Below are 11558 nucleotides of genomic sequence, written 5' to 3'. Positions count from 1 at the left end.
GCAGCCTGATATAATCCGACAAACTATATCCATTAATTGCACCAAGACAACGTCCTTTCGATAAACGGAATCTATCCACTTCCGCAATTTATTTCCTGTAACCAATAAAGTTGATTTAAAGAAAAAAAAAACCCCGATAGTGAAAGGCTGTGTTATTTATGATTCGCCACCGTGCAAAAGGCCAAAGGTACAGTGACGTCAATGTGACGCCGCCAAGCTGCTTCCGACGTCAGTGTGTTACGCTCACGGCACGCACCGCTTCCCTACGTACGCACGCGGCTCTAGAGTCTGCGTTTTCCTTCTGCTTCCCGCTTTACCGGCTGTGAACGCTTTGGTCGCTGCCCGCAGAGGTGTCACGTTTCCCACATCTTCCGACTCACACCGACAGGACTCGCTCTCACACTGAGCTATGCCAAAGAATAAAGGTAGGGGGACATAACGTGCCGACGTAAATGGGCCTGGGAGACTCGGGAAAGGATTTGCCGGCGTAAACTCGTCCGCACTGCAATCGCGTAATCACAGTAGGCGCTAGTAGGCCTGGGTTGCGCAGTTCCGTCTCGACAATAACTCGTGTTCGGAGACTGGATTCCAATTGGTTTCAGTTGAGTTCATCTCATAATGTCCGGCCTGATGTCCTCTCTCTTCCATGTCCCTAGAACTGTGAGATAACAATGTAAGGCCTGATATTAAAGGGCAACTAAAGAATCCGGCTAGTAGCCTTGTATTTTGGGCGTCTGCTCCAGCGCAACCTCAGCCCTTTATATCGAGGAATATGTGTGTCTGTGCTGCTGCCAGTAGCTCCCCGTCTCTTCTGCTGATTCACTCATGCGATTTAGTCTGAGTTTAGGGATCCACTCACACTATACTGCATTAATACAATATACAAGTCCCTGTGCAGTGTTGCATTATACAGTCGCTCCAACACCCCCTGAGAACCCACAGAAATCACTCAAAATGGCTGCTTTTCTGGGGGGACGTTTCCTGACTTGGCAAGTGTTCCTTCTGCAGCAGGGTTGCCTGGTCTCATTTTCAAAGTCAGCTACAAAACTAGCCAAGAGGCACTTCAAATGTAGCCCAAAAATAGCACAATATGTGCAGTGAAAAAAAGCCTAAAAAATAAATGAATATATATGAAAAAAGTCATTCAAATTTTCACTATTTTCCATGAAGCAAAACGGTATAGAATCGCCCCTCACCAGGGACGTAACTACAGAGGGGGGCCCAGGAGTTTTAGGGGTCCCATAAGGCCTAATACAAATACAATTTCAATAAATATTGGTAAAACAGGTCAACCTGTAAACATTTTGGTGGCCAGCAGATTTTTGCCCCAAAATTGTCTGAAATTGAGCAAAGTAACGGGAAAATGCAAGAATGCTTAAGAGTGGTGGAAGACTGGGGTAGCACCCCGTCTTTTACACAAGTCAGTCCCATTGCATGCTGGGTATTGTAGTCTTGCGTTACCTTTAAACTTGGAAAATTATTGTGAAAAAAGGCAGAGGACGGAAATGCTGTTGTACACAGCTAATTTTCTGGATTATTAGTGGTATGGGTTCTCTGGGCTAGTACACAGGGCTGTGGTGTCTGAACATAAATCCTTCCACTCAGACTCCTCAGAATGTTTTTAAAAGAACAGTAACACCAAAAACAGTGTATAAAAGTAATAAAAATATAATGTAGTGTTGCCCTGCACTGGTAAATTCTGTGTATTTGCTTCAGAAATACTACTGTCGTTTATATAAACAAACTGCTGTGTAGTCATGGGGGCAGCCATTCAAGCTGCTGGGAAAAAAAGCACAGGTTACATAGCAGATAAAAACACCATTGTGTTGGACAGAGATTATCTGTTATGTGCATTTTTTTCAGCAGAAAGAAAGAAGTTGAGTACATAACATACAAGGCATTTTATCACTGCCAAAGCTCAAACATATAAACACATCTTTTGGTAATTCTAACATAAAATCAAATTTAAACTACATAAACCAAACACAATTGGAAAACAAACTTGTATATAAATTAAACCTGGCATATAGCTGTAGAATAGCTGTTCACTCCAAAAACAACTAAAGTGTTGTTCTTAAAACAGAATTGCTTCTGTCATATCCTTTATAGAAGCTCTTAAATCTGATTTGATTCTTTTCACTGCTTGTATTTAAAGTTAATAGGATTTGGTACATTTTTGGTGACTGACCCAAAATTGCTTCCGACTCCACAGCTCTACTAGTACATTAAGTTCTGTATATAAAATACAGTTAATTTGTAATTCTTTCTTTTGGGCCTTTCATATTTAACTAAAGAACATCTTCAGGAGTTGCATAAATGTAGTAACTCTCCTGTAATTGTTCTTGGCAATGATTTGTATATACATTTGGGGCAATATGAAAATGGTAGAGAAGAGGGTAGCAGTCCGCTGTATTTGCTACATGTTTTTTTTATAATAATTTTACTGCATTGGGAAAGCTGCTGTGGAGTCTGAGTAGAAGGAAGCCCAGACCTGTATCATAATCTGCAATTCTATCATTGCACCTGCTTCTTGTTGTGTAGCCCTTACTATGTCTACTTGATTTTTAAATAAGGAAAGTTTAGGAAGTCAGTTTGCGGCAGGAGATAGTTCTCAGATTCTCACTATCGTTGTACATTCAATGCTAGTGATCCCTCGGTATTACATACTGTATAATCCCCAGGTGAAAGGAACACTGATAGCTTTCCAGCTCTTCGTGTATCTGTATATGGTCAATATGGCCCAGTGTTAGTGTGCTGTTAACAAAATGCAGTGGTGGATCCCATATAAGTTGATTTATCATTAAATATATCTGCATTTGTTTCACTTCTCACTTTTATGGCCCGACGTAATGGATCATTAGTGTGTACTCACAATTTTTCAGTTAGTACCTGTGTGCAGTCTTCCCACTTTAAAGGAGTATCAACCTATAATAAACCCCCCCCCCCCCTGGTCAAATGGGTTCCCGAGCCACTGCGCATGCACCGAAAGTCACAAATTCTGAAATCTGACTTTTTGTGACTTGAATTCTCCTTTACGCTGTGTAGTTGCCTCTTTGCTCCTTGTGTGGGTTAATTGCCTTCCTGCATTACTGGCTAGACTAACCGTTAATGCACACATGCTTGAATCAATTCATTGCAAACTCCTGTTCCTTCTGGTTTTTATCTAATATTGCATAAAACATCAGAAGATAATTACTCTCTTTACATTTTAATGTGGCTCAAGGGTAAAAAAGGTTGGGCAAGACCAAAAAAATGGAGGATACATCACCTCATAAAATAAAAAACTTTGTTTATTAAAGCATTCACAAAATCCCTATGTCAGGTGTCAACCTATGTGGCTATAAGTGCAGAAAAGCTAAAACATGCATTTTCATGTTGATATCTGCACACAAGTGAGTGAAAAGTATAGCATAAAAGTGGAAACCTGATGCTCAATACTTTTATGTTTCAGTGCAATGTTATTTTAAAATGTTATTGTACTTTTTCATACTACTTGAATGGTTTTATACTTTTATTTTAAGGTAAGGGAGGTAAAAACAGAAGGCGAGGTAAGAACGAGAATGAATCAGAAAAACGAGAACTGGTATTCAAAGAAGATGGACAAGGTGAGTGGGATTTGATGTGCAATGTTTCCTCCTCTCACCCCCTTAAGTCATGTGCACATTTGGAAGCACCCTTTACATGTTTCAAGAGCAACTGTAGGCCTTATGGTTATTAGATCATGTTTATATATTCACTATAGATACAATAGCAGCTCTGGCAGAGTCACACTGAAACACGAATCTGCATAAACACCTCATTCATTTTTGCACAGTTGTCTCCGATACTAAATTGCTCACGTTCATACTTAAATCTACTTTTAACTTTGAATATAATAGGAGGAACCTATTATGATTATAGCAGAAGCTAAGCAAGTGCAGTTAGGCAAAATGCAGGTAGTGCTCTAATACACATGTATCCTTTCAAGCTATCTTGAACAACATTCACTTCCACACAGGCTAGACATTTTGTTTGTGCAGAAAGAGCATCGGAGTGCTTATTGTGCATATTATTGCACAGCCTGTGTGGATCAGTGTATCTACATGTACCATATGTGGGACACGGTGCCATCCTTCCATATGAAGGCAAGCAGTTTGACAGTTGCAACAGAGCTGTGTGCCCTCTCAATGTATGTTTCATAGCTACTATTTATACATTTCCTTGTCACTATACTGATTGCACTAGACCATTAAAAGCCAATTAATGACAGATTTTACCTGTAGTTACTTAAAGGAAAGCTACAGAGACAGTTTATTGCCAATAGATTAGCCACAATAGTGCAAGCTATAACACTATATTTATTCTGTAGAATGCTTTACCATACCAGAGTAAACAGCTCTAGACCCTGTTTAGGATAGCAGCTGCCATATTAGCTTGGTGTGACATCACTTCCTGCCTGAATCTCTCCCTTCTCTTGCATAGCTCTGGGCTCAAATTACAAGAGGGAGGGATAGCCAAGCAAGCCTAGGGAGAATATAACATTCCCTGAGTATAGAATTTTAATAGGATGGGAACAAGGAAATTGCTGCAGAGCTTCAAGACCACAAAGCTAACCAGTGAACCACCCTGCTGCCCTTACTACCAACAACAATACTTTCTTGCCACCCACCACTTATTTGTGCATACAACGTGCATTCAATCCCAGACTGCTTCCAAGTCTAACATACCTTCCAAGATGCATGTAGAGATGAAGCACACTAGTTTTGTTCCGGCAAATTTGCCTTATCACGTTTATTTGCAGAAATTCAAAGCACGAAAAAAAGTGCTTTGTGATTAAGGCAAATTTGCCGGAACAAAACTGGTGTGCTTCAGCCCTTACTAGCGAAACATTGCTGTCCTAAGAAGTTCATCAGTGTACTGTAGACTTTGGTTTGCCATGAAGGGGACTAAAATGAAACTTCTTTCCTTAATGTATATAGGAAATATTATGCAGTTTATTAACCCTTATCTGGTTTAGTACTTTCTAAAACTGCCTCTACGTCTACAGATTTTAAAATATAAAATATTAAGTTGTATTTTCAAAGACCCTTTTTTCATGCTTTCAGAATATGCTCAAGTAATCAAGATGTTGGGAAATGGCAGACTAGAAGCCATGTGTTTTGATGGAGTGAAAAGGTTATGTCACATAAGGGGGAAACTGCGAAAAAAGGTAAGTGGGCTTTTTGTTCTTTGAAAGGGCTTTAATGGAGAGCTAAAGAAGTAGGGCAGAAATGTTATGTTTTGTTCTTCTGTACCAGCCCCAGGCAACCACAGCCCTGTAGCACTAAATATCTGTCTCCAAAGATGTCTCTGTAGATCCCCATCTTCTTTTCTGCTGATGGAGAAACTCCTGCAACAACTTTGAAGACCTGGATATAAATAAGAGATTATAAATAATACAAGAATACTAGCAGTATTTGCATTTCAATGGGCTAAATAATGTTATATGAAGTTTGTAGCCATAATGTCATTGTATCCATAGAATTTTAAGCACCATATTGAATAACTTTGCAGGCTGTATGATGCTACTGAGAGCTTATAGTTGCAGATAAACTAATATGCTTTGTCTTTCCACCTCTCAAGGTTTGGATAAACACATCAGACATCATATTGGTTGGCTTACGAGACTATCAAGTAAGTGCTCTTTTTTTTTCAGTTTGTTTCCAAAGATGCCACAGTTTTGTTGATGCAGAAGAACCCTTGGAAAAATGTCCAGCCCACATTAAGGAACTTATGACATTAATCCTTTGTTCATGTTAAAGCAAATTCAGTGGCCAAAGCTGGAGTTTCTTTAGAGGTAGTTCTATTTCTTCTGGTCTCTTCTAGTATGTATACATCCCATGTTTAATTACAGTTGTGTTGTAGTCATGTATATTGTCTGAGTGACACTGGGATTCTAAGCAGTGACTGACATGTCCAATATGGATTATTGCAAGTTCTCTAAAGTGCTAACCACCTATTATACTTAATGTGGGTAGGTTTAAATAACATTACCTATGTCGTGGGTGTCGTTACACTCTTTGCATAGGGTCGCTGAGTCTTGAATATTTGAAACTGGTACACTTTTTGTCAGCATATTCATTCACTTAAAGGAATTGTTCAGTGTAAAGATAAAAACTGGGTAAATAGGCTGTGCAAATTTTTTAAAAAAAATTAATATAGTTAGCCAAAAATGTAATGTATAAAGACTGGATGTCTAACAGTGACTAGGTGTGTAACATAATAGCCAGAACACTACTTCTTTTCAGCTCTTGGTTTCCACTGATTTTATTCTGTCAAAGTTGGCTACAGGGGGTCACCATCTTGTAACTTTGTTAAACATCTTTGCAAGACTAAGACTGTGCACATGCTCAGTGTGGTCTGGGCTGCTTAGGGATTGTCATAAACAAAGCTGCTTGAATTCTGCATGGCTGGGAAGTAAGGCGGGGGCTCCCCCTGCTGTTCATAAGTATGATTGTTTCCCTGCTCAGCAGTTAGGGACCATCTGACAATTCCTATCCACAGCAGTAAATGAAGGGAGAATTTCACTGCATACAGTCAGGTTTCCTATAAAAACGGTAGACATTTTTTAATTAAAGTATATTGGAGATGTTTCTTTTTCATTAAAAAAAGTAAAAATGGGATTTTATTTTTTTGCCTTTACATGCCCTTCAAAGGTTTAATAGTTTTGCCTTTAACATGCCATGTCATTGAATAATAACTTTACAAACATATACCATCTAGAAAAACTATTATTGGAGAACTATGGTGTAAAGTGTCCTTGATTCATCTAGTACTATGAATATTGTGAATGCAAACAACTGAATTTTTTTTTTCTTTACTAGGACAACAAAGCAGACGTCATTCTAAAATACAATGCAGATGAAGCCAGAAGTCTGAAAGCCTACGGAGAACTTCCAGAACATGGTAAGGGGAATGTGTGTAAAGCAATGAGTGCATTCAAGTTGAAGAATTCCTCCTTTTAACTTTATTTTTCCTCTTACAGCTAAAATTAATGAAACAGACACATTTGGCCCTGGTGATGATGATGAGATTCAGTTTGATGACATTGGAGATGATGATGAAGATATTGATGATGTAAGTAATCACAGTGCTAGGAGTAAAACGGTTTTATGATTAAGCCACAATGTAAAAAGATACTGCTACGCTGACAATTTACCTGCTGTTTTACAGCATAGATACAAAAGAAATGATCGTATAGCAACAAGCCTAATTTAATTTCATTACATCTTAAACTTGGGGTTCGTTTAACAACGCGGCTTTTTGGGTGCAGTTAGGTGAAAAGTTATACAATAACAGACTACAACCAGGAAATTGTCTCCCTACACTTGTAGTTTATGAATTTTTTACATAACAAACATTAAGGGGCAGATTTATTAAGGATCCGATAGTAAATTTGAAAGCGAGATTTATCACACCTCTGCAATGGAAACTGTTCTAATTGGAATATTCCCCACCTAAAACCTGCCGCATTAATTACGAGTCAATGGCAGAGGTCCATTGACGCATTTTGAATATATTCATAGCCTTCCTGACACACTTTTTTTTTTTTTTTCTTGGAGGAAAATTCTAGTTTTGTTCATATTAGATTCGAATTTCAAACAAATATTTAGATCTTTCCTGTTCGTTCGAATTGTTTCATAACCTCCCATTCGAGTTGAGTACATTCTAATTTATTAGAGTAAAACAAAATTCACATCAGTTCTAAATTTGACCTTAGATAAATATGCCCAAATTGTGTCTTTGTTTAATCGTTTTAAATGTCATTCTACTATCGATCTCTTAAAGCCTTACTGACTAATACAAACGTTAGACTGCTCCAGCCTTCTTCTGTGCAGCAAAATGTATTACTATGTACAATATTGAACAAGTACATCGACCTGTTATAAAAGGCTTTTCCATAACTTGGGATCTCCATACCTTAAGTGTACTAAAAAAAAATATTTAAACATTAAATAAACCCAATATTCTGGTTTTACTTCCAATAAGGATTAATTATATCTTCGTTTGGATCAAGTACAAACTACTGTTTTATTATTGCAGAGAAAAAGAAAAAAAATAGATTTGATTAAAATTGTATTTAAGATCGCCTTCCCATATGTCAGAGCTTTCTGGATAACTGGTTTCCAGATAACGGATCCCATACTTGAAGGAGTTTGTCAGGGTTGTTTCTGAGACGGTGAACACTTTACTAATGTGTATTTGTATTTTCTTTTTATCTGCAGATCTAACGCAAGACGAATATTCCATTCCAAATTCCAAGGATTTTTCGGCTATGTTTTGTTTTTGAGTGCTGCCCTTCTAAAGAGATGATATTCTCCACTGAATAAAATTTATTTTCACAGTTTTAATGTATTTATATTCATTTAGGTAGAGGTCAAAAAAGCTTGATCTGGAAAATCGGAGAGGTGAAATTTTAAATTCCTAACTTGAGCTGCACTATTGTGCTCTGCCTGTATAAAACGATGGGGGACATGCTGCCTTGGAGCTGTTCTCCACCAGATGAATCCACTACTACACCTGGTCTACACAGTGGTTTTTAAGTCTCTATCATGATTGCTTGGATACTTGTTGGATTAAGGAGATTCAGTACCTGTCCACTGCACATGCCTTGTCCATGATAATTGTGCTGTGTCTGAAACTGTTGCATTCATGATTTTACATAATCCCCATTTTATACCAGTTAAATATTCAAGATACTGCATCCTCGTCTCCATTATGGTTATTCTTCTGATACTTCAGTTGGTTTTCATATTGTTCTTGGATGTAACTATTAAATTGTGAAATATACAGTATACATGAGGTTTTTAAGTACTGAATAAATCTTTACTTAATACATTTAATTGCCTTTTTTTTTGTTTTTTTCCTTGGCAAATTGAATGTGCTAACTGGTTTTTGTGTTGACACAAATGTCCAACTTTGCTGTATAAAACATTCAGAGCACTGTAAAGTTATAGCTTGTGCTTAAAAGTATTTATGGGGGGGGCGTAGCCTAGCAGCGCATGGAGTATGACCTGTTTTCATAGCGCTCAGAGCTTTGGCCCGCTAGACTAAATAAAACCAGGGCAAAGATCATTAAGTTAATACCTTATCAGGATCGGATAGGACTGGTGAACTAAAGATGGGTAAAAGTAACAAGAAAAAAGGCTCCCCGACTAAGCTGACAGAGCAAGGATGCAGACACAGTGGTAAGGCCCTAAGATGGCGGTGAGAATGAAATGTCTTGTGCTGCCTCTCCAGCTTTTCCGTAGCATAACGCACAGTACAGAGAGCAAAGCCCAACTGACTCAGAAGAAGGTCTTGCAACCGGCACCCTGAAAAGCTTGCTCAACGCACTTCACAAAGATATACAGTGCGACATTCAGAAAGCAATAACTGGCTCACAGTTGTGCTCATAAGTCTATATACCCTGGCAGATTTCTTAATAATATTTCAGAGAATATGGGTAATTTGTGTGTTGATTATGATTGAAAAAGAGTAAACACAGTTGTTTGACAATAAATGGCTTTAGTAAACCACGAACCATGAGTGAAAGAAAAGTTTTTGTGTTATCATTCATATTCTCTGAAAAATGGTTAAGAAACCATAAATTCTGCCAGGGTATATAAACTTATGAGCACCACTGTATGCACAGAACTAGTGGACATCGGAGATCGAACAGCGCACCTAGAAAGCAAGATGGGCGAATTAGTAGGCTTGCACAACGAGGTCATAAACCTCACGTCGGCATTAGAAGAAAAAATTTCAGCGCTGAAACAAAAAAATGGCCGACATGGAGGACAGATCACGCCGAAACAAAGGTATACCAGAGTCTGTAACTGCAAAAGACTTGACTGCGTATGTACAATCTTTTATTTCCGCAGTCCTCCCTATTGTAACAGAACCAGATTTGATACTGGACAGGGCCCACAGACTACCAAAGGCGAAAAATGCGCAGTGGCAGCCTCTAGAGACACTATCGTATGGGTCCACTTTTACCACATTAAAGAGAAACTGCTCCAAGAAGACCGCACCCACTCAAAATATGCTGAAGATTAACAAAGATATTTCCCCTCTACTCTGATCTATCAAAGGCAAAGGAGAAATGAATTTGCATATAAAACAGCAGCGCTCTGGACACTCAAGATCATGTACAGGTGGGGTTTTCCCACTAAGCTCATCGTCACAAGGAACGGAAGCACAACAGTGATGTTGAAACTGGATGAAGCCTGGCAGCTGTTCCCGACATGGGGCATTCCCATAGAGCAACCAGCTCCTAACACACCAAGGAAAAGTCAACCCAAACTAGGCACAGACTGGGCAACACAAAGGGCCACCGCTAGCCGATTACCATGAGCAGCAGTCCATCAACAAGGGATCCGGAATTGGTAACAATCATAGCTACATGATGTACTTTACCCATTACAATGTTTGGCCCTAGCTCGGGCTACAAAAACGGTCTCTCCACGTAAAAAAACAAAATTTGGATTACCATACCTCAAAGTACCCACCCCCTTAATACTTTGAGTCTGCTTAATAATAGAAGTACTGAAGCTCCTTAATAAAGTTGTTTTGATGCAAACAGACCCCCATATATATGGAAATCATGAGGAAAATTGTATTCCCCATATGAGTAATGGTGTGCAAAGTATGATCAAATGTATATCAAAATAGGCATTGTTGAAAATACTGTGAGTCAAGGGGTTCTCGCCACAGAAACTTGCCAACTCCTGTATTCCAAATATTGCGCCTAAATGCATTTCTATTAATGCGAAAGGCCTGAACTCTCCATTTAAAAGATCCAAATTATTACATGAAGCCTTTAGAGCCAAAGGGGATATTATATGGATACAGGAGACACACTTTAACAGCGACCACCTTTGGGAACAAACAATATCCAATGATGCTATTAGCGTCAGCCCAGGAGAAGAAAAAAGACGTAGCCATACTAATAAGTAACCACAGAAACTTTGACATTAAAAACCATGGCGAGACCCCCCCAGGGCAGATATTTAATTGTTATAGGGACCATAAGAGGAGACGCATATACGTTGCTCATTCTTTACACTCCTAACAAAGGACAGCACAGGTTCATAGCAGGTGTTTTACAACAATTAGAAGCATTAAAGAAGGGAACTACCATCATTGCAGGTGATTTCAATCTAATACAAAATCCGGAAATAGACTTACAAAGAGGAAGAAATAGTAACAACAAAATAACACGCAACCCTCTAGGCACCCCGTAGCAAAACTTATATCATCATATTTTGACCCATGGAGAGTGAAATATCCAAACCAAAAAGATTACACATAATTCTCTCCAGTACACATAGGGGCCGATTCACAAAGGGTCGAATATCGAGGGTCGAATATCGAAGTCAAAGGATTTAGCGCAGATAGTACGATCGAGCGATCACAGGATTATTCCTTCGATCGAACGATTAAATCCTTCGAATCGTTCGATTCGAAGGATTTTAATCCTACGATCGAAGGAATATCCTTCGATCAAAAAAACTTAGGAAAGCCTATGGGGACCTTCCCCATAGGCTAACATTGAGTTC

General features: G+C 38.7%; 1 protein-coding gene across 1 annotated transcript; it reads left to right on the top strand.

Annotated features, from left to right (window-relative positions):
- The first annotated feature begins 303 nt into the window (after positions 1-303).
- Positions 304-8861, top strand: eif1ax.L (eukaryotic translation initiation factor 1A X-linked L homeolog). The gene is given in 7 exon segments (NM_001091069.1): positions 304-425; positions 3522-3605; positions 5085-5188; positions 5602-5652; positions 6843-6924; positions 7004-7095; positions 8244-8861. Coding segments are annotated over 7 exon segments (435 nt in total). The 5' UTR covers positions 304-409; the 3' UTR covers positions 8250-8861.
- Positions 8862-11558: the final 2697 nt, after the last annotated feature.

The sequence above is a fragment of the Xenopus laevis genome, chromosome 2L (genome assembly GCF_017654675.1).
Source record: "Xenopus laevis strain J_2021 chromosome 2L, Xenopus_laevis_v10.1, whole genome shotgun sequence".
In the NCBI taxonomy this organism is placed as follows: domain Eukaryota; kingdom Metazoa; phylum Chordata; class Amphibia; order Anura; family Pipidae; genus Xenopus; species Xenopus laevis.
Note: the sequence above shows the minus strand (reverse complement) of the source record. Positions and strands in the feature narration are given on the sequence as shown.